Source organism: Sordaria macrospora, chromosome 2, assembly GCF_033870435.1.
Source record: "Sordaria macrospora chromosome 2, complete sequence".
Taxonomy (NCBI): Eukaryota; Fungi; Ascomycota; class Sordariomycetes; order Sordariales; family Sordariaceae; genus Sordaria; species Sordaria macrospora.
This window is the reverse complement of record NC_089372.1, coordinates 513,154-540,934: the sequence shown is the minus strand read 5'-3', so window position 1 is coordinate 540,934 and position 27,781 is coordinate 513,154. Positions and strand designations below refer to the sequence as shown.

Here is a 27,781-nt window from a genome sequence, read left to right as displayed (position 1 = left end):
CTCGGCTTGCGAGGTCGTGCCATGTGGAAGAATGCGTGATGTCTGTCTTAGAGTTTTGTGCGACGGTTGTGGTTATCATGGTTGCGCGTGTTGGTGTTGATTCATATGTCAACTCACCGCCGCATCAACCGTTATCTAGGTTCCAATCCCAAAACCCCACGCGCGTACGACGTGCGAAAGTTCCATTCATTTGTCTCAGACCCTGAGATGGTGATGTTGATGGCCCGTAAATGGTGGTGTGGCCGGCTTACGTGATTCACCTCGTCGAGACGTCGACATCTTCTCTCCGATTGCTCCCGATGGTTGTTCATAAACTTTCACGACCTTATTCTCCCACTGGCTGACATATCAAGAAAGACCTTGGCAGCAATCAATAGCCGCTTGTACGGCCAAACATGGTGGAGTGAAGCCATGCCTTTTTTCCTCTCCTTCCCGAGGGAAAGAAAATGCCATGTTGCTTGGCGTCCTCCTTGACAGTCAGGTCTCCCGGCCAAGACCCCAAATTCAGTCTCGCGATGCACAGCATGAAGAGGGACATGGAACGGGTACCTTTTCCTTATCTCTCGCCGCCTTTCTCTGGCAACTGGATGCGATACATACATATCTACAGCATCATATCGGCGGTGTATAAATTCTCTCAACTTCTGAACTTTTCAAAGTGTTCCAAAAGTCTGCCTTGCGATGGCTGCTGAATGTTACTGATGCAGTGAAGTTGATGACAAAGATATCAAGCACGCATTCCGACCCATGTCAAGCGCAAACGCTGAGCCGCACCGTCGCGACTCCACCCCGACCCGATCAACGGAAAAGACGGGCTGCCTCGATATCCTCTTGCGGATTAGAGCGATTCGGAACAGACAGGACTCGGCGCGGGGATGTCATGAACACCGCGGCCTCTTTCACATCGATATTCGATACCATCACAACAGACGACAAGACAGTTGGCCCCTTTCAGATCCCAGCGCAGTGTCACTGTCAGTTGTTGAATGACAAAGTGCGGGTGCTTATCTAGATCGGCTCTTGTGTACTCACACACTGACACTGCCTGACTGCGACGACACAAGTGGACCCCAGGATCGAACTTCTCTTGCTCAATCCGTACAATGGAATTCGGCCGAGCATGCAGCCGGACAATGAGAAGGCAACCTACTAAACTACCTGCCAGGCTGCCGTTCTACCGACGTATCTTGTCTCACTTATCCAACTTGAGACCTTCTCTCCGTATCCGTACAATTGGTCGTCGCCAATTGCACGATGCCCATGTGGGGGAGATCCCAGTGTTCTAGTGGTTCAATGTTCGTTCTTTACACTATAACGAGTTAATACAAAGTTACGCCCGGAGCAATCACGCAACCAACGGCAACTTTGCGCAAGAGATGCAAAGCGACACTGGGCGCATATCCCAGTGCTTGCCTTCCAATGCTGCACATTCTGGGGTTAAGGTTATAGTTTGCACTGCATATAACTACATTGTAGACAGAAATGATTGAATGCGCACCGAACCTTTTTGGGTCCAGTTGTGGAAAGCGTGCCGAGGATGCGATGCGATCCTTCAAGAGTCAAGACAGGAACTTTTGAGACTGGGGATATTGAAACAGAATGGAAATTACAAAACAGGAAGGACGTTACCCTTACCCCGCCAAAGTCATTTTCATATGCTTGCCTGTGATTCAAGACACTTCTCCTGATATCATTTCTTTAGCAAGGGATCTGAGAATCGCAACCACGGAATAAGAAGAAAAGAGTTGAGACAGTCGACATCATATCAATGCCAGACCAGACAGTCCCCAGGGTCCACGGTTGGTTGAGATTCTCCCCGATGATGAGGTTGCTCAGATCGCCCCCCCTAGACTTTTGGGGAGATCGCGGCTTCTTTCGAGGGGGAAGGGATCTGCGACTGGCGCCAATTGAAGACGAAACCTCATTGGCCCATCTCAGTATCTATCCATTACACTTTTTCTCAATTTTTTTATTTTTCGTGAAAGGTTCCCCATTAGTTACAGAGAGAGATCAAGGGTCTCCAGGGTCCCAACTACATTCATAGGAACGGAAAGTCGTTACGGGATCGTGGAACAGTCCCGTCTCCATGCGATAAATATTTCCGATGAAATCCGGGGGCGTTTTTAAACTATAACATCTTATCTTTCCCTCCATCCATCGGCTTGTGCATCTGCAGCCCCAAAGCACCCCCCTTCGCCATCTCCATGTCACTTGCTCCTCCTCCTCCTTCTCCCTCTATCTTCTCTTATTACTTCACCTTGATATCTTTACCCTTCAAATTGCCTTTCCACTGTTCGCCATACATCAAATCCACCTGTCCTGAAGTCGAGACCTCCAGATCAACAGGGCTGTGTTCTCTGTACCCATTCGCGCAAAGGTCATTCTTTCGATATTCGCCACTTTCCGTCCACAATCGCATAACGGAAACGCATGCAAAAGCTTAAACTGCATTCCGCCGCCCACCTTTCATCTCAACCACTCCAATTCCTCAAGAGCCATTGACCAATATCAGAGCCAAAAGACCGAAGCTTACTTGGACAATTCGACTCTTCAACTGACTGTCATCAATTTGCGACAGCTCAGAAAAAGTCGACACTGTCCTTGGCGAGTAGCTAGGCTCTTCCTTCGCTCCGATCTTCGCCTCCGGCCGATATCTCCGAATCTCAAATATCTCGATATCTTCACCGGGACTTTCCACTCCGGTTGAGATCTCACATCTCATCTGGTTTACACGGCGATCGGTTCCATTAGCACGGATCATAGAAACCGAAGGGGATCCACATTATCAAGACGGAACTTTGGACATCCGGGCCGTGACCCCTCCTCTCCATAGTACTATCGGCGCATACAATCGGCCTGCCTGTCATCCCGAGTCCCTCAAGGTACCTACACGTACTTCCCTCACGGATCCCCAACCCACAGCCGAACGTCGGGACCCCAACAACAGACAGCGACCGACAGTAAGCCCACCTGAGTCGCCTGCCGCAACCGCAACCATGGTTGAACATCGGCCCGTCCACAACAGCGAGGTCTACGTCCTCAGTCAGACGCCTTTTTTGAACCACCTCAACCACCACCACGGCGGCCGTCCCTCTCCACCGTCGCCCATCACTCCAGCCGAAGACGACTTTTGCTGCTCGCCCATTGACAAGCTCCCTTTGCACAACTTCGTCGAGCCCGCCATCGCAGCATGTGAAGAGCAACTCGCCGTCGAGTCGCGCCTCTCGGGCGCCGTGCACCTCCTCAACACCGCTTCCACCGCGCTCTCCTGCATCACAGACCTCTACTCCTCCGACCGCGTTGCGCGCGACGGGTTCAACCGCGCCGTCGACGCCATCGTCCGACGACAGGGTGACCACGGGCGCAACGGCAAACTGGTCGTCATTGGCGTGGGCAAGTCCGGCCACATCGCCAAGAAACTGGTCGCGACCTTCAACTCGCTCGCCATCCAGGCCGTCTTCCTGCACCCGACCGAAGCGCTGCATGGTGATCTAGGGCAGATCAATAGTCGGAATGATACCCTTTTGTTGATCACCTTCTCAGGCAAGACGCCCGAGCTTTTACTTCTGCTGCCGCACCTGGATAAGTCGCTACCACTTATTCTGCTCACAAGCCACACCCGCCCGGAAACATGCGAAATTGTTCGTCAGCGACCAGATACCATTCTCCTCCCGGCACCGATCCACGAGCCAGAGACCAAGTCCTTCGGTGTCAGTGCGCCGACGACTTCAACGACTGTTGCGCTATCAGTAGGCGATGCCCTGGCGATGGTGGCTAGCCATGAACTGCACCCGTCTGTGTCGAAAGTGTTTGCGAAGAATCACCCCGGTGGCGCTATCGGCGCTGCGTTAAGGGGGAACTCGGTATCGCCTGCGCCGTCTGGTAGTTCGTCTGGTGTTGCTACGCCTTCCTCTTCGAGGACTACCTCCTCCCTTTCCGTTATCCCTCAACAGCCATCAGTACCACCACGACACGCATTGCGAGACCTAGCTATCCCTCTGCACGAAATTCCTTGCCTCGAAAGTCTTCCCAGACAGCCCGGCCACGAACCAATACCCACAGCCACAGCAGGCGACCTCCTCCTCGCGGCATACTCTTCTTCATCAGGCTGGGTCCGCGTCTCCCACTCTGGTGTCCAAGGTGTTGTGTCTCCAAGGAGAATCAGACGTTTATCACCATCGCAACTCGCTCTGCCTTTGTCCGACCCAAGCTTAAGCTGGTTGGTGACGCCTCAGGCAGAGTTTGTGTCATTGACGGCTGATACCGAGGTGAGGAACGCGGCGGAGTGGATCAAAGCCATGCGCATGGCTACGGCCACGGGCGTCAGGATGGGTCTGCAAAGTGAAGAAGGCGTTGATTTTGGCGAGGAGTGCGTGGTGGGTGTCATGGACGTGGTCGGAGGAGGGCAGGGGTGTGTGGGCGTTTTGGAGGTGGAGAGTTTGCTGGAGAGTGTCCCGAAGCCATAATATTGGCTGAAAATGCTATGCTCATGGAGGTGGTTGAAGAAAGAAAGTGGCTGTGAAGGTATATACAGGAAAGAAGGGAAGAACTGCACATATTGAGTGATACCTAGCTACAGGTCAGCAGGTTCGGTCGGATTTTTTTGGGATTTAGCAAGCATGATTTGATCATTGGATCACACTTCACACAGCGAGGGATCGAAAAGGAGGTTAGAGGTACTCTGCTCAATTTTTTTTGAATTTCTTTTTGTTTTTTCAACTTTGGATATCCGGGATTGGCGTTGGGAACTTTACAGGAGGCAATGTTGGCTTTTAATAGTATTTATGTTGGATTTCGGTCATGATCAATGACATAAACTAGACTTAAATTCGAATAAAAGTAGCGGGCGATTTCCTGCTTTGGATTGAAGACATACCCCTCACACCTAAGTTGTCACATGGTTCCAGAGAAAAGTGGAAGACAGGTGGTTGGTGGTGATGATTGGTTTGTTCGCATCTCTTATTCAGGTCTCGGAACAAACCCATCTCATCCGAATGTCAATTATACCAAAAAGGTGATGGAAATCACCGAAGTCTGGGTAGAAAACATAGGAACAGTCATGATGTGAAGAAGGGGTTGCGCAGGTAGCTTCGAAAGTGAAAGCACCCTAAACGCTGCTTTTCCATCCCATTTCTACTTCTACGTTAAGCAACAGAGATATAACCACCCAAGCCATGTACAGAAACGTAAAACCAAACCCTCTTTTTTACTCTAACCAGTACCCAGCTTCAAACATAGCGAAAACAACCCAATCAAATTACACAAACAAACAACCCCAGCGCTTAGAATTAGTCGCTATCACTATCGCTGCTCTCCGAGCTATCACTCTCCTCGCTCTTCTCATCTTCCTCAGACTCCGCCTCCGAGCTCGAAGACGACGAAGACGAAGAAGAGGAACTGCTGGTAGTAGTCGCCGTCTTAGCTCCCGCATCCGCCATCTTCTCATCCGAATCAGAATCGGAATCACTGCTATCGCTATCCGAAGAGTCGGAGCTCTCGCTGTCGCTGATGTCCGTACGCTTGTTACGTAACCTGCGGCGCTTGGCGGGTTGTTGGCCGTCTGTCGAGGCCTTTGCGGCTTGTGGTTGAGGAGCAGGGGCGGCAGCGGCGGCGGTGGAGGCAGAAGCCGAGGTAGAGGTGGTAGTAGTGGTGGTGGTGACAGTAGAGGCATCCTCAGAGTCGGCCAGCTCTTCAAGAACCATCTCAGCACGAATCCGCTTGATCAAGCGCTCCTTGATGTCGTCCTTCTTCTCCTTCTTCTTCTCCTTCTTCTCGCCGTCCTTGCCCTCCTTGCTAGGCGCTATCCTCAGCACAAACTCGACCTCGTCAAAGCTGCGCTTCTTGCTTTCTTGTACCCGCTCCTTCTGATCCTCCAAGAACCTCGCAATCGCATCCTCGTACTGCTTCTGCTTCTCCTCGTTCTTCTCCTTCGCCTTGTCCCCGCCGGGGAAAGCAGACGCGCCAGCATCCATGTCCTTCTTCTTGATCTCCTGCGCCTGCTCCCGCAGCCGCGTGCGCACGAAACCCTTCAGGTCGCGGATGTATTGGTAGAAGATGGGAACGTCGGCCGAGGGAACCTTGCAGTCGGGCTCGAACACGTACTTGATCAGCAGCGTCTGGTGGTTCTTGTTGAACTTCCAACTGTCGCGGTCGGTGGCCCATTGGCGCAGGTAGGCGAGGGAAGGCTCGAGGTTGGTGTCGGACTTGTTCTTGGATTGTTCGGCGGACTTCTTGGAGGCCTGCTTCGCCTTCTTGGCCTTCTTCTTCTCACGCTTCTTCTCCTTGGCGGCGGCGTCGGTTACGGAGTTGGTCTTGGTTTCTTGCGAGAAGGAGACGGACTTCCTCTGCTGTCCTGCTTGTGTGGGAGCGTCGGAGCGGAATCGCTTGTTTTGTGTGGGGTAGGCGTTCTGGTTGTTGAAGGACTGTTGCTGGGATGGCAGTTTTCTCTTGAGTGCGCTGGTCGCGGGCGCGGGAACTGGCTGACGGGCGGCGGATGGTGTGCTTGTTGTCGAGGGGGCAACCGCAGGACTGGAACCATCAGAAGCCTTGAGCTTCAGACCCAATCGCTTCCAGGCCGGGACGGCGGACATGATGGGCGAGAGGAAGGGAGGTGAAAGATTATAAGGAGGGAAGAGAGAGGGTATATAATATGGAGAATGAATGTGTCGGATGCGACTGTGACTTGTGACTATGCTGTATGTGGTGTGCCCTGGCTTGGTCCGGTCCGGTCTGGTCTGGAGTGATGTGGTGTGGTGTGTCGGATCGGAATCGGTACGCGACAGGATGAGGAAGTCGAGTGACGTGGGCGGCCACTACAGACGGTAGAATTACACGAGAGGGACCGGGAGTTACTTGGTAGAAAAAGAACTCAATTGATGATGGTGAGTATACGGGACAGGTATGCAGCCAAGTCCCAATTCGTTGGTCGGCTCAAAGGTCCGGTTGCTTGATTGCGGTGCGACGGGAGTTTGGAGATGTTATTGGTGGTGTCGCTGCTTGAAATTCTGACTTGCAATTGAAGAACTGCGAATGCCAAACTCTCCTCCAAATCGCAAATTTCTGTCCGCTAGAGAGCTTATCGGCGCCCTCCAGCAGGGGTCCCGGTCGTGATAAGAGATGTAAATAAAGTGGGGTTGATCTGGGGAATGGATCTGGGCGTCGGACGATGAGAAGCTCGGCAGGCAAAAGTGGATTGGAGCTGTCAGAGTTGGAGTGGGGTCATCTCAAGCTGCGGGAATCATGTGGGGCTGTTCCTTCTGCTTGAGTGCTTGCTCTTGAGTTGGCGGGCGTGGACTGGCCCCAGGCGGCTGGCTGTCACCTGGTGTCGTTGGCCTATCAGATAATCAGCCTTCCTTCCAGGCAATCCCGCCGTAACGCGTTCGATGCCCTGACGGGCGCTGGAGCAAGCAGCTGTCCACTGGAGTTGCTGGACCAGTCTGGACATCGTCACTACATCCATTCCGCCCGCCGCCTTGACCAACGACGAAGCTCCCTTCTGCCTGCCACCAACTCAACCCATCCATTCTCCAAACGTCAACAAACAAACACCACCATTGATTTCCAACCGAAGCCGGCGATTCCTCCATTTTGCATCACGACTACACATAGACCGATTCATTTAATCAAACACATTCAAGATGTCGGGTATGTCAAAGTCAGCTTGGGTCCATCCAGCAACTGGGCTGCCCGCTCCACCAACCCACTTACTGGAGCTCCCCCAAGCTATCACCATGCTATGATGTAGACACCATGGCTAACATACAACCCCCACGACAGGCAGCGCTGGCTACGACAGACACATTACAATCTTCTCCGAGCAGGGTAGATTGTACCAAGTCGGTACGTTTACATCTTCCAACCCGAAGGCATACCGCGCCCACGTCCCTCGATCCTCGACTCCTCTGCGACCCGATCCGAGGCACCGACCGATACGCGATGGCGACCGATGATAGTCGAGGGAGAAGGCTGGACTTGTGAAGGGTAACAGCGATGCTGACGATGGAGGACCATGACAGAATATGCCTTCAAGGCCATCACAGCTGCGAACATCATGTCGCTCGGCGTCAGGGGGAAGGACTGCGCCGTAGTTCTGTCCCAGAAGAAGGTTCCCGTATGTTGTCCTGGCACTTGCAATCTTCCCTTGGCATGGTTCATATACTGACGGACATGCGACAACAGGATAAGCTCATCGACCCCTCCTCCGTCTCCCACATCTTCCAGATCTCGCCCTCGGTTGGCTGCGTCATGACCGGTTCCATCGCCGATGCGCGCGCCTTCGCACAACGCGCCCAGGGGGAGGCTGCCGAGTTCCGATACAAGTTTGGCTACGAGATGCCATGCGACGCCTTGGCCAAGCGCATTGCCAACATCAGCCAGGTCTACACTCAGCGCGTAAGCTAGCCCCAGCTACTCCCGCAATGGACTATTAGTCTTTAAACAGGAAGAGGAAATGATACTGACCGGAGACTTTTTACTCAACTGCAGGCCTACATGCGCCCATACGGCGTCGCCGTTACCCTCATATCGCTCGACTCGGAGTTCGGTCCCCAGCTGTACAAGTGCGACCCGGCAGGCTACTACACAGGCTACAAGGGCACCGCGGCGGGTCCCAAGCAGCAGGAGGCCCTCAACCACCTGGAGAAGAAGCTCAAGAACAAGGATCACGCGCCCGGTGACTGGAAGGAGGTTGTCGAGCTTGCTATCACCACTCTCAGCACGGTGCTAAGCATGGACTTCAAGAAGACCGAGATCGAGATTGGTATCGTCGGTGGACCTAGGCCGGACGGAAAGGAGGGCACATACCCCGGTTTCAGGACGTTGACCGAGGAGGAGATTGACGAGAGGCTACAAGCCATTGCCGAGAAGGATTAAGGGGAATATTTGGTGCGGTGATGCTGTAACGTGGTCTATCTGGAAGATGAATGAGGAAAGGGATGCTACCCTGGAGGCAGCTGGAAGTCATCGATCATCGATAGTATGGACTCACGGAGAATCCGAAGATGAGAAGAAGTGTGTCTAAGAAAGCTGAGAGCTGAGAGCTGAAAGCAAGCAACGAAATGATAATGGCCCATGAAGATATCTGGGAGTGATTGATTGCATAAGCCAAAAGATTGGGCACGTCAACATCGTTCGATTTCCTTATCCTCAGTCACGATGACAAGGCTCTGATATGCCGGCACTAAGACGTCGTTGGCTTATCTGGTACAGTATGTGATATGACAAGGAGTAATCTTCATCACAGTACACAGCAGGCTATAGACTACCTGATACAGGAGACAGACACCAAAGAGATGCCAAGTCGTGATCGAGCCTTGCAGCCGTGCTGGGGACAGAAGCTGAAGGCTGAAACGCGCCTGACGTTCGGTCCTCTGCAGCACTCGGTTTGGTCCGGTGGTCACTTGGTGTGAAGTTGGGTATCAGGATGACCAATACCACCAATGTGGCTAGAAGAAAAAGGATAACGGGAGTGTCAAAGCGACAAGCATACTCAAAAGAAGCAAAGATATAAGGAGGAACCGGTTAGCGGGCAACGACGGGCGAACGGTGGGACTAGTCCGTACCGGGAGAACGGAGCCGTGCTTGCATTTCTTTGCATTTGAGACAGTTGGACGCGGGGAAAGGACCTGCAGTACGTAGAAGATTTTCGATGTTGAGATGTGGTCAGGGTGTTTGATGGTCAGGGTGTTTGATGGTCAGGGTGTTTGATGGTCAGGGTCTCTAATTGTGAGTCGTCGTCAGGGTGGTGGTGTTGAAAGACGGCGCTAGTGGTGGTGGCCTCTCGATATGGTGGTGGTTGGATGCTTGGGTTGTATTCGGCCAATGGGGTACGTACCTTTTTTGATATGTACTATGTACATACGTACTACGTAGCGACAGGGGACATCGCATTACCTCCCGGCATGCGGTCCGGACGTGCTGGTACGTCGCTGCTCGCTTCTGGGTGACGACGTCGAAGCAAGTACCTATGTTGGTTACTTGGAAGAGAGTTTGAAGTTCAAAATCAATCTTACGATATTGGATCGGGGTGAGGTGGTAGGTCATGAGATGTTCTTGCATCTGCTTAAACACTTCGTTACAACATTTTTTTTGATCATGGTTAAGCTTCGAATAACTTTGGTTGGTTCAACTTGTTTGCGTACATTTCCTCATCACCACCGACCTCAACCCACCCCTCTCCGCATAATGAGGCTCTTCACAGGTCTAAGAGGGTGGCCGCCTCAACAGGCCCGCTCACCATCTAACTTCCACTTCGGCTTCGGCTATAAGGCACAGGGAGTGACCAGTGACGGGGCATGCAAGACAAGGCGACCACTCGGCACGTCCAGCAAGACTAACGATTTCAAGACATGGCCCTGAAAATCTCAGGACCCAACAAACGAATAGGAACAAAAGGAACGAACCTCAAGGATGTTCCTCAAGAAGTTTGTTGGTGATGGAGCCTCTACAGTGAAAGTGGGTGGATGAGGTTGTGGACAAATGGCAATCGAAAGAAGGAAGCAAACACCGGAGAGTATGGTAAAGACCGGAGACACGACGTTAGAGCTAGTGGTGTAAGTCCATGTCTCAAAGCGGGAAGAGGAAAAAAGAAAGAAGAAGGAAAGGGAAGAAGAAAAGAAATTTAGCGTCATCGAGAGGGTCCAACGAACGAACGAACGAACGAACGGACGGACGACCCGGGATGGACGCGTGGCATGGCATTCATCATCAAAGTCAAAGTCAAAGTCGCATGCAACCCCCTTTCTTGGCTTGGTTTATTGGGTATTGGGTACAAGGTATCGGATATCGGGAGGGAGGTAAGGTCTAAGTCACTAGACTAGTCTAGTCTGGAAAGAAACTTCTTTTGAAGGCTGCCTCTCTCTTCTCCTCCCGGAATGGAGCCATACCGTGAACACTGTTCCGTGTTTCCCGAGACGGGACTGTGAGATCGGCGCTGTGTTGGGCATGGAGACTAGTATAGACATAGGTACGCAGGTCCTGTACATGCGTAGGGACTAACCAGTGTTAGTCATGACGGAGGGGACTAGCAGAGATTCGGACGATTTGTGCATGAGGCTGTTGACGAATGGGAAGTGATGTTTCAGGGTTTTTAGGATTGGGGGAGATGGTCGAGAACGCCATGGACTTTTGATCTTCATGAAAGGTAGTATCTCATGGAAGAGTTGAGAATATCAAAGTCACCGAAAGGGGGAGTGACCGAGCTGGATGGAGATAATGGAGATACTGGAAATGGTAGGAGAAAGGCTTGGCGACCGAGTTGATGAATGCGACTGGAAGTTGAGAACATCACAGCTCCGAACTGGAAAGAGAATCATTCCTAACGTGGAAGCCGACATGAAGTTGTCCCTGGATGTGCTGTCGTCGAAGATGATCAGAAGAGGTTTTGAGGTTGACAAAGTGTGGAAACACCATGAGGTCACTGTCGGAGAGAGGGTCTCAATGCTACCCTGAACCTTCCAAAGATCTGCCGGAGCCGGAGTGGCAGAACAGACTCGGTTTCAGGAAAATGTGCTAAAGAAAGCTCAAACCAGATTCGCTGCCTCAGCTCAGCCCAGGAAAACGTTGTTTCCGGGTTAGAGCTGTTAGAGTTGCGGAGGCCTGATTGGTCGTGTTGACACCTGAGGTTGAACCTGAGCCACAGATGATGTTGATTTTGCTATTTGGCCGTGCTGGCTGCCTCTTTGTAGTGTTGCTGTGCAGTTGCTGCGGATACCGGAGCTGTTGCTGTAACGAATTGCCAAGAGGCGGCTGGAAATCGCCTGTGGCGTCGCTGAAGGGCTCGTTTATCTTGCCTAATCGGGACGTTGCTGGGCTGCCAAGACGACCAAGAGGCTGCTAGACACTCCACAATTCGCGACTTTGTCCTTTTTTTTTGCTGGCTTTGTGTCACCGTCACTTTGACCATGATGAGCAACACACACACACTAATACAGAGCCTCCTTTTTTGGGCGGCAGCAACAATTTCCTTTTTGCTTTGGCGTCCTCCTTGGTTTTTATGGGCGCTTACGGGCTGGATATGGCTGGACTATACTGGGTCATGGCTGGAGAGAAGATGACATGGACGGGATGACGGAGCACGAGGGCAACACAAGGACTGCTTACCGACTTGATATTGAGGCTTGAACAAGGCTCTGACCACCAAACTCGTCCGAGGCTCCGACCCTGGAGAGAGGCAGAGCAGGGTCACCACGCCAACCCCATACCGCTCGCTCCAAAGATCTGGCATCGGACCCAAACACGATGAGGTGTAACCCACGGTATTCCCACTTCTCCTGCATGCAGCGGCTCCAATTCCCAGGTGGACTAGGATCATGAAGTTGAAGACCCGTACAGTTATCGAAACATGGTCTCCCTAGCCTTACACAAGTCACTCGTGCTTTTACTCCACAGCCGTTGTGGCCGTCGTGACATGCTCCATACAGTCTGTAGTGACTTGTACCTGCGTTGGGATATGAAAAGTCAGGACGCCTCACGGCCTCATCGGATGCCCGATTCGCAACTTGTATGGTCCTACCAGTGACTCTCCACGATGGAGTTCATGCAGCTTTACAGCTTGGTAGGGGTCCTCTGCTAGTCATGACTCCAACTCCCGCGAGCCATCATCATTGCCATCTAGCATCTATCCCTTCCATTCCTTTCCTTTGGTGGAACAACACATGCCTGGTAAAGGGTTTAGGTCGAGCGGCTGATGAACATCCATCTCCATCTCAGACATGTTAGTGGATAATACGGCCCGGCGTGAGCCTTGGGCTCGGGGAACACTAGACGGAAAGTGAGGGATGAGGCCACGAGATGAAGAGTTGTTGACCGGGAATAGTCGTGATGGCTTCTTCGTTCGTTCGACCGGACATGGGAACTACGTACCACTTACACAATGTGTGATCGGTTTACCTCCACGGTCCTAGTTAGGGGGAATGCCGTTCGATACCCTCCACCACTCCTCCACATGGCCTTTCAACGGTTTTTTTTCTTTTTCATGATGACGGGATCGATTTTATACAAAAGGTCTCAAACATCGCCTCCCAAGTTGCCATCACGACCCATCATTCAGCAGCATCGAGCCATCTGAACACTGCTTCGACAAGTTGTCCACGGAAGTCACAATCAGGATCTGAACCAAACCGAACGCTGCCGTCAATCTCTTCCTTCTTCCAGACTTGCCAACAGTTCATCACAGCTCGCATTGACTTGCAGTTGCCTTGGTTTCTTCTCAGCTATACCAGGCATCCCTTCACCGAGTTTCGCTTCATACCTCGACGACGACACTATTCTTGTTTCTCCCTTTCTTCCCTCTCCACCACCAAGAAGTGTTTCTCCCGAAGATCTTCTCCAAATCCCATACCACCAAGGATCCATCTTTCTCGGATATCCATCCCATAACAACCGCAACCATGTCTGACGGACGTAAGTACCTTGCCTATGTCACTCCCGCTCCGACCCTCCTCTCTCCCCACTCTCACCCACTTGCCCTTCCCCGGCGGGGCCTACCAGAGCCTTGGGATCCATCCACATAAGCAGACACACACCCTTTGACCTCCCTATAGGGATTTCCCACACCTCCCACACCTCCCACACCCTTTTCACATTATTCACTGCCGTACGCCCTCCACATCTACCTACAACCACTCATACCCCTTTCAAGACCCATACACACACCCACGGTAGAGGTTCAGGTGCGTACTAGGGACGCCACCACCACAAAACTTACCCGAAAGGGATGTGGACAAAGCTTCACCCATCTTCGGAACCAAACAACCAAGGAAAAGTCCATGTCTTTTTCAGGATATCGGTCATCATAACATCCCAAATAATGTTTCCGAGCCAAGGAACACCTTGACTCCATCACTCCATCTCTCTTACCGTTCTTTCCTTCTAAACTCCGAGATTACCAAGCACAACCAAGCAAGACCCCGATCACTCGTTCCTCCTTACCTCAATTTTGAGCATTATCAATCAAGAACTCAACCCTAGCCCTATCCCTACCTTCGCACATTCCCTCCACATCACTCAACAAGACTTGACCCAACACTCAACCCTACCAAGGTATTCTCCCATACCCTGGCATGACCAGTACTGACAACCCCACGTAACAGTAAACCCCCACCGTCAAGCCCGCGTAGCCGAGCTCCTCTCCGACTTCCGCACTTTGCAATACTACATCGCCGCAGCACCCACCTCTCCCTCGAACCCCAACGATTACTACACCGAAGGGTGGGCCGCCTTGCGCCAATGCGCTCTGGACGGCCAACACATCTTGAACTGCGCGGCGGATATCAGCATCCCGTGCGCTTCGGGGCCGGGGCCGGATGAACAGGCCAAGGCCGAGTTGAAGAAAGTGCTGCTGGACTCCTTTGCGAGAAGACACGAGGCACAGAAGATTTACTTGAGGCAGGCGGCCGCGCAGAGATGGGTGGGGTGGAGGGATCAGGTTGTTGCTCAGGGAGGAGGACAAGAAGGTCTTGAGGCTATTGACGTGCAGTTGAGGATTGTGAGTACTTACTTTTGCCCCCTTTCCTAACGGCAGACATACATAAAAACAAACTACAAGGACGAGGACTGACCCCAAGACACAACAGGAACTTGCAAACATCACCGACGAAGCAGTCCTTGGCCAGCTCCATGCAAATGATATCGGTTTGGGCCGCTGGATAGACGAGGACCCGAGCCTCATGGAGGTCCATGCATGGCTTTGTTCGAGGGCACCGTGCTAAGTCACTCACTCGTCGCTATCTACCGACACGACACGATCGAGTTACCGACAACAAGACAAGGACACAATATCGCCGATATGTCCTCCCCTCTCGACGGACAACGACAACCATGAACTCTGGAAAGGGGTAACAACATCGACAACACCACACCATGGTCAGTCACAAGTGACACTCTGAAAAGGGGATCACGTCACAACGAATTTGACAACCAACACTTCACTTCTCTGCTGGTCAAACAGTTTTTCTTCTGTTCTTTTGCATCTTTTGCATCACCGTTACACAAAAGGGGGTTAGAGGGGGTTTCTTCGTTCTTCTTTCTTCGTTTTGCTGGCTTTTTGTTTGTTCTGTTTTATTTCGGTCTGTTCTGATCTGTTTGATGCATGGGAAAGCATACGAAGGGGGCATAAAAGTGGGTTTTTTATCTTTCAGCGTTTTAGCTGTTCTTTCTCGTTTCGTTCCGTTTCTCTTTTTCTCCTTCTCTTTTCCTTTTCTGTTCTGTTCTGTTTGTCTTCTTCTTCAAAAACTTGCATGTACATACTTGCTTCTCTTTTGGATTTGGGAGTTTCTTATCATAGCGTCTGGCTACGCTCGGTATTGAAGGAGGAGGCTTTGTGGCAGCGAGGATCGAAATGGGAATGGCCTGTGGTTACTGCCTGGCGCAGGGACTTATTGGGATTGCCTACATATCAGAGAGCAGAGAGAGAGTAGTGACAATGGAATACTTATCCAGTACAGACGTTTCTGTTTCTCAGATGGTGGTGACATGACTGAACCTTGACTGGTTCGAGCCCGCGGCCTTCGACCTTAGCCCTCAAGGTTCTCGTGATACCAACTGCCGTACTTACAAACGAATACGAAACTTAAGCAATTGCCGAGAAGATTACGGTTTAACAACCAGACCCTTGGCGAGACTGGGAACATGAAAGTGATGAGGGACATGTGAATAGCCCAGTACCAAGCCAGAAAAGAAGAAAAAAAAAAAAAAAAAAAAAAAAACCAGGACAGGGAAGAAAAAGGAAGACCAAGAATTCATAGCGGAAAGAAGAAGACATAGTAACGGTCTGTTGTAGCCAGTGCCTCCCTTACTGTATATCCTTAGCCTTAGACTTGGTTGTACCGACTTATATCACATCTCCAAGGTAGTCATCTCCATGACATTCGACACGGCGAAGGAGAACTGAACACTCGAGGAGAGCAGAGCTACAGATATTGGATATTCTTTGATCTAACATCATCAACCATTCTTGTGACTTTACAAAGGATGAGAGGTATCCAAACTAAGTAGTTATCCAACCCGGAGAGTCCCTGAACGCCCCGGCGCTTAAACACTTTGCTTGCTCTGGACACAAAGCGCGATGCCGCCCAAACAAAGAAACATTCCCAGCATGGTATCTATTCGCCTCCGTTAGCATATTCCTCTCTTCTCGTGGCTTCTAGAACCGTAGGAAAGGAGGTAGAAAAAAAGGAGTAGGTAAGGTACTCACCACGACTAATAACCTTCCCCTCAACATACCACTCGCCGATAACCGTGAACAGGAAAGCCGTCGTGTTAACAATCGGCACGGTCAAGCTCAACTCTGTTTTTTTTTTGGTTCCCTTTGTTAGCACATTGCCCTTTTCCCTTTTCCTTCCCCCCTCCAGAAAACGGAATATGTACGTACCGCTCCCACCAACCAGCAAAAAGAACCACAAACTCCCACTCAAATTAATTCCTAGCGGGACACTATACCGCCAATTCCTCACCAAGTCCGTCACCGCGAACCAAGCCCCCAGTGTCTTCCTCTTGACTGCGCTTCTCTTTACCGATTCCCTTTCCAGAAGGGGATGGGAAGGGGGGTTATGCGCCTTGGCGGCTCGCCGGAGGAAGGGTGTCGTGAAACCCCAGGCTAGTCCGACGAGGAGGAAGGAGAGGATGTAATTCAGCAGGGGAGGTTTGCCTGCTGGTGTGCCGGGGGAAGGGATGGGGGTAGGGGTAACCATGGTGGATTTGGTGGGTTGGTGAATTAAGTGATGGTGACGATAGTTGCAGTGGTGTTTGGTAAGCAGCTAGCTGTGTTAGTTAGTACCGACGTGCTGTGCTGGGATGTCGATGTTGATGTGGAGTGTGTCTGCTGGGATATGGAAGTGAAGTGATTCGCGTCCAAGTCTTTCCTCTCGTACAGTAGATAGGCTCGTGGTCGTCGTGGAGTCAAGTGTATGGGTGGGTTCCGTCTTTGCGGCTCTGCTCTTCGACAGTTCGACGGCCCTCTGCGGTCGGTGGATCAGAACGGACCGGTGATGGATCACGAGATACTATCCAAATTTGCTCGGGTTGAGCAGGAGTTGTTTTCAGTTTGAGGCGGGCGGGGGGGGGGGGGGGGGGGAATGTTCCAATCGGGAAAATGGCCAAAAAGATTGCAAAAAAAGACGGAATGTGCCGGTGGTTTCCGGGACACACGTTGCAGTTCGTGGTGGGTAAGGTAAAGATACAGTAAGTAATGTAGGTAGGTAAGGTGACTTGCTGAAACTTTCGAAAAGCAGACGGCAGACGGCGGACGAATGGGGGTGAGGTGAGGTGATGTTGTAAGCGCGCCGAATACAAGTGACCAGAACAAGCTTGCGTATGAACGTAATTCTCCCGTAATGCCAATGGGCGTCTCGTCGGGCGAAGCCTGTTCTTTCTGGTAGCCACCGCCGTTAAAGGGTCCCAGCGGATGTATGGATGTAGTGCAAAGTGGATTTCTTTGCTTTGCTGCTGACAACGGCTCGCGAGGCAACGAAGAAAAAGGTCGGTACCGGCCGGGAAGGGTCCAGGGAGAAGTTTGACAGGAGGCTTTGGTCCTGGTTCAGGGGTCTTCTCAAGAAGCTCGCTCGCCCGCACAGTGTCTGTCTTGTTTGTCCCTCAGGAAGTTTTCTGCACCACCAAAAGTATCTTTCTGCTTTTGGTATTCGGACCGCGGTCTAGACGTACCAGGTATGCTCCCGAGAATCGGACGAGGTCAGATTTTGTTTCCGAGAAGTAACCGCACCACCCAGATAAGATGAATCCAGACCCTTTTTGCTTGCGGAAAAAGACTTAGCCAATGGAGGCCTCAGTGTCATGAACTTCCTGAGCCTCAGAGCAAAAGTCTTTTTTCTGTCGACGGCTTCACCGACGGACCCGGCCGAGTGCGGAGATGCTAGATAACCGTGGAGGATACTGTAGTTGAAAAATTGCCAGAGAGCAGGCGGGGGCACCGCAGCGGGGACCAAAAGGCGTCGGCTTCCTGGCTTCCCACGACGTTTCGGAGGAGGGCCACGCGGAGTGGAGATGTTGAGGTCGCCGTAACACGGAAATCTCCGTGGTCACCACCACACGACTTAAAGGCCGCTGGAAATCTGCGAAGCAAAAGACAACGGAAAGCTATCAAGCCGTTGAAAGCCGGTTCAAAGGAGTCGAATGGAGAGTGAGGGCGGAGTCAACCGACAGTCCAAAAAGTTTTTTTTTTCACTTTCTTTTCTTTCCGAGACAAGGCCAGTGTCTTCGGTGTCTTTTGTTTTGCTTGCTTGCTTGCTTGTCGCCGGTGTAAGCGGATCCGTGGAATGGAGCTATAGACTAGAAAGTGTGAGCAAGTTGTTCAATTGTCAAAGTGGTACGAGATGTACATACACAGGTCCAAAGTAAACAAACCCCTGCTACTAGTCTTGCAGGCGGCTGAGGTCTCAAGAGTGAGGCTGAGGGCTGTGAGATGAAGATCCGGGAATGGGATCTGGAGATGATGGAGATGGCAGATATGCAAGAAAATGCTCCAGATTCAGCTGAACATGGAAAAGGTCACAAAAAGGTCCAAGAGATCTACATTCAGCCGTTTCTCAGCCCTGCCCGGTTTTTTGAAATCGATAAGTCCAGGTCGGCCGCCAACGTTGAATGTCGTTGATCGGGAGGAGCTCCTGAAACGCCAATTCGCATATCACCATGGGCACGGGCTTCAGTTGTCAACAAAGTGTGAGTTGGTAACAAACGCTACTGTGTGGAGCTGTGAGGCTGGTGGGTACAGTGAGGGTTACAGTGCAGTGGACTTCGGGATCGCCTTGCCGTCCGTTATCGATGGCAGCTACAGTGTAAGTTGTGGATTTGAAATTGTGGCTGAGGCTCTTTTTTGTGGATCCGCAGGTCTGATCTCATCGCGACAATTCATCCTTAGTTTGTTTACTTCACGACTCCATCATCTTCGACCACATCGCTGACTGGCATCTTGAACTTTTCACTAACCGCGGGAAACCTTTCCACTTGTCCGAGGATCTTCCCCAGATAAAACTACTCATAGCATCTCCGACGATCTCTTGAACGTTGTTCAACGGCCGAGTGTCTCTTGTTCTCTCACAAGGCGAGGCGGTGAACTAGCTGGGTGATGCCATCGCCGTTAATTCCATCGGAAAAGACCCTCAACTCTCTCCCCAGCTCCAAAACCCTTACTTCGCAAGCCACTGCTATCGGCGAAAATCCCTTGTTTGAGAGCAATCCAAGGAACTAGCTGCCTCTTTGAGCTGTTCAGCGAATCAAGCGAAGCCAACCTTACCGCGTTCATGTTCGATGCTTCTGAATCGGCCGAAGGAGTCAGACCCTGGATTTGAGCCTCATGCCCTGCAGCCGCATCTTTCTTCCATGAATGTCTGTACAGGTAGGTCGAGATCTTCAGATACCACCGGGCTGCCTCAGCCGCCCGGACGAGACGGTGCGAGTTTCAGGACTCGATGAAGCCCGCCGATACAGGTGAAGAAGAATGTAGACAGACGAAGAACGACTGTGGGAGCTATACATATTGGCAATCAAGGAAAACATATGTCAGTTTACCCCCTCTTGTTAATCGCAATTCCTTTCCACAAACTTTCAGCGAGCTGTGTGTCTTTTTTGAGAGTAAGACACCTCTCACAAGTTTGGCCCATCAGACTGATACCTATGGGAGTCGACTCTTGGCGGTTCGGACGACTCTCACAGCTATCAGTCTGCTTATGATAACACCCATTATTCTAAGGCACCCGGTTGCATCCCAAGAGCACTTCCGGCCAAAGTCACACATGGCAGATCAATTCTAGGGCGGTCTTTCTGAATGAGCGTTTCTCTCAGCCGTTATGCCCCCACGACTAAAAAGTCCCGAAAGGTGTTGGCTCATCCTTGCTGCACATCCGTTCGGGTAAACAAGTGGGTGGGAACCGGGGACGGCAGCAAACACCTTTGCCTCTTGTGCTGATCATCGGTTTCGTTTGGCTATCTGGCTGAGTTGATTGACTCCTGATGTATACCGAGTCTTGAGGCCATTCCCAAAGTCTGACTGTCCGGGTAGCAATGCCGATGTTAAGAGGTCCGTCCAAGCTACAATTCAGTATTTGCAATGTGACGTCGTCAAGGCCAGGGGCCCGGCCACGGGTGATCTCAGGACAGCGGGGCTACAAGGCCCCCCAGGCTAGCAAGGCGCCTCGCTTCAGCATCAATGGCATGCGAGTTCCGCGGTTTCGGCTGAGCCCAAGGTGCCAATTGATCCAATATGCCAGGGCATCGCCAGGGCAGGGCATTGGCGAGGGCGGTTGACAAGCCGAAAAGCGGGGAGTGCCTTGCTCGGACAATTGACGGCGTCAAACCTCGGATGAAGACGTTCAGCTAAGGACAGCTCGCCAAGCTCGCCAAGCTCTCGAACTTAACTGAAGTAAATATGTTGGAATTGGGAGCAAGAATGGGAAAATTACCTGGATGGGAACATAGAAAGAGGAATGTCTCAGGAATGAATATGATGCAAGAAGAGGAACAACTGGAACGGGGTTCTGGAAGGTCTTCAGAGCTAGCAACAAGGCAGCCACTTATAAGCTCCCTATTCGGCGCGTTATCATCAAAGCGACAAGTCTCACGTCAGCCTAGGCGTTCCTGTCAGGTACAGCCCGCCACATCCACTTGGCACTCGTTCACCACACCATCTTTGTTGTCGTCGCCAGGGGTAGCCAGTAGCAGACGTTGGATGAGATTGACAAGTTGATGCGTATGTAAGTCATGGTTCGTGGTGATGGATGGTCGAAGTCCTGAAGAAAAGGCCTGGCTATCGAACGAAATGGATGTGATGGTAGATATTGAGACGTAACTAGGTTGACAAGGTGGGATGATGATCTCGGGAAGCGGGATGCAATGACACTTTGTTGACACTTTATCCCTTCGCTTCTTCCATTTGTGTTGTTCACAATTCGGAACGCGATGCTGTGGTCGCATGTCCGTTTCCGGATGCCAGCCACCCAAAAAAGCCAACGCTAGAATCTGAAACCAAGGCCTGTAAAGCAGGGACAGCTTCAGTGACTGGTTAATTGTTAAGAGGGAGAACAACCAAGAGATCCACCAACCACCGCATAGTATGTAAGCATGAGCTGCCTTCGTTTCGTGCTTCGAGATCTCTCCCGGAAGATGATACCTATCTCTTGACAGAGTAACAATCGACTGCACCGCAACACTGCACAAGGTTGAAACCGGGAATCATCTCTCGAACTACAAGGCGGTCGGGGATTTTTAGTGTTTATGCACTACAAGATAGTGGAGCCTCTTCCGTTGTTCCCAAAAGCGGACGGCGGTCGAGGACAGGGACCCACTGTTTTGCTGGTCTGGGCTTACATCCCGCTGCGGATCTCTGCTGCCGCTGCTGCGTCTGTTTACGCCCGCTTTCCTGTTCCTCTCTTTCCAATTCTCGTCTTTTTGAGCTCCTCCAACCAGTCGTCTTCTTTCCCTTCCTTCTTCAGAACCAAACTCCCTCGACCGACTATCTGCACGCATCTGGAATCGCGCAACTCTACCTATCTCTCTGGGGCCTGGCTGCTTTCTTCTTCACCTCTTTTGACCTCTTTATGCTATCCTAGACTAGACGTGGGTTGTTGTTGGTTGGTGTCTTGGCCAAGGCAGTGCCCGTCGTCCCCTCGTCGTCTTTCTCAAAACAAGTTTGAAGCCCACGTCCTGACTGACTGACTAACGTTCAACTCGGTCTCTTCTTTCTGATTTTCTACTCTTTTCTCTCTTCCATTCTTTTGGTTCGTCCAACTGCCTATACACATTGCGCCGCCCTTCAATCACCATCACACTGGCACCAACGATCGCTAGATTACCTATCATCCCTCACTGTGACGCAAGGGAGAAAGAAGGAAGCCCAGCTACCTAGTAAGCTTGTACAGCAACAACGAGAAACCAAAAGACCCGCGGCGCCAACCAACAAAAACCACACAAAGAAAGAAAGCTTTCCGAGTAAACATTCCAACATATTCCTGCCGACGTATATGATCAGTCTATGAGACAGCCTTCCTGTCGGTGACTGCAACCACACCACCCAAATCACCACCACAAACGCCGACAAGATGCCTACCAAAGTACAAGAGTCGTTTGTCATCCCCGGCGGCGCCATATACTCCGATCTCCCCGACGGCCCTGAGATAGGTACTCTCGTCCTGGTGGTGGATCGCGCAAAGAACCTGCCCAACCTCAAGACCATTGGCAAGCAGGATCCCTACTGTTCTGCACGTCTGGGAAAGGAAGCAAAGAAGACCACTACCGACATCCGAGGCGGCCAGACCCCCAGATGGTACGTTGCTGCATATGCCATGCTCTTCTCAGACACCAATCACGTCTAACACCAATCCATCATGTTACAGGGACCAGGAGCTTCGATTCATCGTCCACGATTCCCCCGATTACTACCAGCTCAAGGTATCCGTGTTCAACGACGACAAGAAAAGCGAGTTGATTGGCGAGGCATGGATCGATCTCGGAGGCGTCATCGTTCAAGGCGGCGGTCAGAGCGACGACTGGCACCAGCTACAGTCTAGAGGCAAGTATGCTGGCGAGGTCCGCATAGAACTCACCTACTACGATAACCGACCGAAACCCGAGAAAGCCCCCGTCAAGCAACGGCAACAACATTCCGTCGACCAACACATTCCCTCAGCCGTAATACCGGGTCCGGGGCCGAGAGGCGTACCCAAGCGCCGTCCCCTACCAGCACCATCTGTACAAGGCGGAGATGGGCCCTATATTCCAAATCAGTCACCCCTTCAGCAACTCGAGTACAACAACCCTCATGCCGCGCGCTACCAACAACAGCCACAGCAACAATACCGCACCCCTCCACAATACGCACAGCCTAGTCAATATGACCCCCCTTCGTTAGACGATGGCCCAAGAGGCTTTGAAGGCGACCGCCCTCCACCTCCCCCGGCTCACCGAAGTCGGAACGGCAGCAATGCCCCAGCAACAAACGGCTACCAAAACGGCTATGATCCGTCTGGAAACGGAATGCCACCTAGCATGCGGCAAGATGTCCTCAGAAACGAGGCTCATCGCCAAACAAACTCGATAGCTTATCCGGGACGTCCGCAGTACAGGGGTTATGACTCGGCTCCTGCGGCTCCTACCGGCCAACACTACTCGAACGGAGACCAGCCGGCTCCTCCACGGCATTCCTCCACATTTGACGTTAACCACGATCCCTACGATCTTCCTGATGTTCTGGTGCCCGGATCGGCTAATAGCTCGCTGCGAGGCCGGAACCGTGGACCTGAGCCGGGATACGGACAACCGAATGGGGATCAATACCGACGACCTGACCCTGGCGGTTATGGGGCGGCGTATGGTAGACACTCTGAGAGTTCCCTATCACATTACCCCGCACAAAGTGACCAGAGAAGTCAGTCGTACCAGGGTGGCTTTGAAGGCCACACTGATAGCTATCAACCACCTCCAGTGCCTGTCTCTTTGGTCCCCGGCATCGATCCTAGTATCGCCCAGGAGATCACGGAGCGTGTGTACCAAGACCAGAGCCCAAGACGATACACTCAGCCCTTAGACACGCAGGTTGGAAACAACTACCAGCAATACTCTCGCGAACGTTCCCCGGTTCCTCCATATCAACCACCTGTTCCGCAACATCCTCAGAGCAGAAGCCCTGGTGGCTACCAGGATGTGCCACAACCAACTACCCCCAACTACAACATTTCCATGAAACAACGTGCTCACTCGCCCAATCCACCAGTGCGCCGAGACCCAAGCCCATTGCCTAGCCGCAGTCCGGATCCACGCCAGCACACCATCAAGCGCAAATCCGTCAGCCCTGCCCCGCCCCCGGCTGAAGAGCGCCGTCTTTCCGGTATCCCTTTTGGTCCTGACTCCTACGACGCCCTCAATCCCACCGTTTCTTCGGATAACATCGGCCGTGCCGACTACAACAAGGCTTCTGGCAAGATCATCACTCACGATGGCAAGGAAGTCGATCCATCCGACCATCTTCCTATGGAATCCTGGGCTCCCGAACCTGAACCGAAGAAGGGCGCTACGCCGCCGAGCTCCTCCCATGGGTCACGGCCCTCCATGTCCGGCGCTCACCCAATTCCCGGACATCAAGGGACTGTTCGCTCTCGTCCGGGAACTAGTGCGGGCGGTGAGAGGCCGCGATCCATGCATGGTACTCCCCAACGTCTTTCACCGCCTGTGTCTCCCTCAGTAGCTGGCACTGTAAGCAGTAGGAATAGGTTGCAGAAGCGTACCCATAGGAATACCATCACCGCCGCTGGATCGATGGGAATGGGTCAACCCGGGTTTAACAGAAGCAGCGATAACGTCAGCTACTCCTCTTCTTCTCAACAGGATAACTTCACTCCCAGAGCCCTTTCTCGAGCATCGACCTTGAACTACTATGGCGCAGAAAATGGCAACATCTCCCCAGGGGGAGGGCCCGTATACGGCGGCCACAGCCCCAGTGCTGCTCCCCGCGGCGTTCCGCCGGTGCCGGCAAAGGTACCACTTGCACTACCCCCGACTACAGGACCTGGAAGTGGTGGAGGGCTAACCACGAGTGCCGCGTTGCAGTTGCATAGTAGTAGTCTCACGAGAAGGGGGACGGCGGCGATGGGAGTGGATGAGTGGGGAGGGATGAACGGTGGAGCAGTAGGAGGTGGTGGGTATGGAGGAGGGTCAGGTGGTGGAAGCTTGGAGGAGGAGTTGAGCAAGATTGATATCGGCACGGGAAGGTCGAGGAGGTTTACGGTCAAGGGACCGTCAGGGGGGCGGTTTAGGGGGTTCAATTAGGGTTGCCCCTGGCGCTGGTTGTAGATTACATAGGGAGGAGTGGTGGGAGTAGAAGGGGAAACAGTCCCTTGTCTCCGGCAGACGAGGCTGGATTGCCATCAGCAGCAGCAACAGCAGCAGCAGCACCAGCAAGGACTAAGAAGATAAAGAGAAGATGATACCCGAGTGCAACAGCATGAGAGGCATGAACAGCATCAATCAGCATAACATGAAACGAGCAGGGCCCTCGTTTGCTTTCTTCGAGGCATGCATGACCGAAAGAGACCACCGAGAGGATAGGGGAAAGCAAAAAGAGAAACATATGCATGTACACGATCAGGGAGGCACTCTATGGAATACAAGGGCTTACGGAATGGAGCGGGATCTGGGATCTGGGATCTGGTTTACCTACCTGTAAGGAACTGGAGTTGGATGGACGGGAACTTTGTACTTGCACAGTGGATATAGCATGAGCAATAGCATCAATCGAATCGAACCAAACGGCATACTCTATATCTTTTAGTGTGAGTGATTAGACTTTAGAATTACTCCTGCTTGCTGTCCTTCATCTTGTTTCTGGGGAGGAGGTCTTCTATCTATCTGTATTCTATCTTTCTACCTCCTCCTCCTCCCTAGTCCCGGTCCCGGTCACGCTACCCCTTAGCCCCTTTTTGCCCAGGCAAGACAACAGACACAGATTCTTGTAGTAGCCGTACATAAGTAGGTAGAAGGTAAAATGCGAAGGACCGGTGGTCCGGTAGTATGTAAATATGTACACAATCAGCTCAAGAGCAAAGCCTCTTTCGCCTCTTACTTCTAGGCCTCGCTAGGTCTTTAGCCGACGAGTCGGCGGGTCTGGATTGTTTCGGGTTGTTGAGCGAAGTTGGTGGTTTATAAGCTATATGTGAGTAACCCAGTAAGTTACCAAGTAGTGTAGAGTCAAGTGGCGGTTCTTGATTTATGCCGCTTCCTTTCTCCTTCTTTCGTGCGTGCACCAGGCTTTGCGGATGAGGAGGTATGAGGTGGGCTCAAGTTCACTCTTCTGCCCTTCCTTGTTGTAGTCCTCTCCCAGATTGTAAATGGGTGAGGTCAAGTTCAACTCTTGAGTTGCGCTAGGTAGGGTGTTGATAGTCAACCACCGGGGAGGTGTGCGCCGAGTTCTTCGGTGGGGGCGTGGTTGGTGGTTGATTCTGTTGCGATGCTGGCGGGAGTGTACTGGAGATTGTTGAGAGCTGTTTTGAAGGTGAGTTGGCGATAATAACACGGTTGAACAGACTGGCTAAGTAGCTGTGATTAGTTGTTAACGTGATAGCGGGACTAGAATTGGACATAGTGCCCTGTCAAAACAAGTGGAAGGATAAGAGGAAGGAATGACGGCGGAGCAGGCAACCTAAACATCAAAAGGACGCAAAAGTAGCAAAACATGATTGGAAAGCAAAGGGCGAAAGGAGTAAAAGTGCCTCAGATAGCCACCAAGCGTAATCCTCACTGCAGCCCACGACGAGATAGACTCGTGTATCTGTATGCTGAACTGGTGAGTATGTCCATATGCCTTGTGAGGGCCAGACACGCTTCCCGACGGGATTCAAGAATCAAATTTCAATATCACAATCGAACAACGGATTCAACGAACGGCAGCAATGGCCAACGACGGTCGCGATCAACGAGTGTCCAACACCAACCATCCAACCCACCAACCATCCAACCCACCAACCCGCTAACCCATTTCACCCACCCACCATCCCATCAGCCCAACTCACCTCATCTCAGCTCACCCATCCAATCCATCATATCATATCAATCCCAACCCCAATCCCATGACCAGAAATAACCAACCAAAAAGTCCAAAGACCCAAAGCAAAAGAAGCGGCACTGGAAGGGTCTGGAGAACACCCGGAAAAACAAGCCCAAGAGCAACTTGTTAAGCTTGAACCTCCATTCACACTTCTTCGCTCTAGTCTTTAACTGGGTTCGATGTCTGATCTTGGTCTTGGTGATTGATGTTGATATCGACAGATGTAGTTGGGCTGGGTTGGGCTGGGCTGGGAAGGAAGGAAGAAGTGACCGAGTGACCGGATGAGCAAGAACTGCGGGTGAGGCAGCTCAAAGCCCACCAAGCAAAAGGCGGCACTGGTGCACGTAGCTCCTCCATTCACGCTTTTTGCTTTGGTCATTGGTACTCATTGATGGGATGTGGGTGGGTGTTGACTGGTGAGTCGTGATGGAGACCGGGGGTTGGGGAGATGTTGGAGGTGTTGAGAGGGGTCAAGAGCTGTTGAGAGAGTCGTTGAGGAGTTGAAGACTTGACGAGGAGGAGGTGTCTGGCAAGGGGTTCTTACGATCCCACGAGCAGAACAACCAACCAACCAAGCCAACCAAGTTAACGAGTAGCCAACCGAGTAACCAAGTCCACAGCCCCGCAAGCGAGGAAAAAAAGGAGCGAAGAACACGAAACCAAGATTCAGAGGGGGTATCGTCATACTACGGTACGCGACACTCATGTATCCCCCCGAGCTTTGAATTCGGTGATCTTCAGTCACTTCGTTCTCTGGCTTGTGCTGCTGGAACTGTGGGAAGTGGAAGGTTACCAGCAACCGAGCAAGCAAGCAAGCAACCAGCAACCTACCAGCCCACTCAGTAAGTTCACAAGCGCATTGGAGTGGATTAAGCGGAAGAAAAAGGGTCATCGGTCGACCGACGGTAGCTGTTCAGTAAACTGTACAGGCAGGCATCGGCGCCTAGCTCCTTTCTTCTGTTACTTCGAACTCTTTTTCGCTCGGCCTGCTGGGATGGATGGATGGGTCGGTTACTGCTGTTTGGTTTGACTCGACTATTGACTTCTGACTCTTGACTCTTGACTTACTCTCGACGACCTCGACGGCCTCCTCAACCTGCTTCTTCTTCTGTTTGACCGCTTTGGACCAGTGACAGAAGGGTTGAAGCGGCTTTGGAGACTCCATTTCCTTTCCCACGTGTTGAGTCCTTCGCTATTTGACCATTAACCGTTGACCGTTCGTTCGTTGATAGAGTTGAT

The 27,781-nt window shown here is 52.0% G+C and overlaps 5 protein-coding genes across 5 annotated transcripts; 3 read left to right on the top strand and 2 right to left on the bottom strand.

The window, feature by feature from the left end:
- Positions 1 to 2,996: 2,996 nt before the first annotated feature.
- On the top strand, positions 2,997 to 4,863 carry SMAC4_05502 (uncharacterized protein; the record flags this gene model as incomplete). Its single annotated transcript, XM_003349171.2, has 1 exon — positions 2,997 to 4,863. One exon carries the CDS (start codon positions 2,997 to 2,999, stop codon positions 4,464 to 4,466), a length of 1,470 nt encoding a protein of 489 aa, XP_003349219.1. The 3' UTR covers positions 4,467 to 4,863.
- A 194-nt stretch (positions 4,864 to 5,057) lies between these two features.
- On the bottom strand, positions 5,058 to 6,993 carry SMAC4_05501 (uncharacterized protein). Its single transcript, XM_003349170.2, has one exon. The coding sequence runs from the start codon at positions 6,588 to 6,590 to the stop codon at positions 5,289 to 5,291; it is 1,302 nt and encodes a 433-aa protein (XP_003349218.1). The 5' UTR covers positions 6,591 to 6,993; the 3' UTR covers positions 5,058 to 5,288.
- A 449-nt stretch (positions 6,994 to 7,442) lies between these two features.
- Positions 7,443 to 9,699, top strand: SMAC4_05500 (uncharacterized protein). Its single transcript, XM_024655723.2, has 5 exons — positions 7,443 to 7,644; positions 7,777 to 7,839; positions 8,016 to 8,110; positions 8,179 to 8,391; positions 8,485 to 9,699. Exons 1-5 carry the CDS (start codon positions 7,638 to 7,640, stop codon positions 8,869 to 8,871), a joined length of 765 nt encoding a protein of 254 aa, XP_024511565.1. The 5' UTR covers positions 7,443 to 7,637; the 3' UTR covers positions 8,872 to 9,699.
- A 6,171-nt stretch (positions 9,700 to 15,870) lies between these two features.
- SMAC4_05498 (uncharacterized protein) lies at positions 15,871 to 17,052 on the bottom strand. Its single transcript, XM_003349167.2, has 3 exons — positions 16,370 to 17,052; positions 16,193 to 16,285; positions 15,871 to 16,100 (listed from the first exon to the last, which is right to left on the bottom strand). The coding sequence occupies exons 1-3, from the start codon at positions 16,686 to 16,688 to the stop codon at positions 16,030 to 16,032; spliced, it is 483 nt and encodes a 160-aa protein (XP_003349215.1). The 5' UTR covers positions 16,689 to 17,052; the 3' UTR covers positions 15,871 to 16,029.
- A 4,294-nt stretch (positions 17,053 to 21,346) lies between these two features.
- On the top strand, positions 21,347 to 25,831 carry SMAC4_05497 (uncharacterized protein). Its single transcript, XM_066090301.1, has 2 exons — positions 21,347 to 22,270; positions 22,341 to 25,831. Exons 1-2 carry the CDS (start codon positions 22,047 to 22,049, stop codon positions 24,766 to 24,768), a joined length of 2,652 nt encoding a protein of 883 aa, XP_065945982.1. The 5' UTR covers positions 21,347 to 22,046; the 3' UTR covers positions 24,769 to 25,831.
- The last annotated feature ends 1,950 nt before the right edge of the window (positions 25,832 to 27,781 follow it).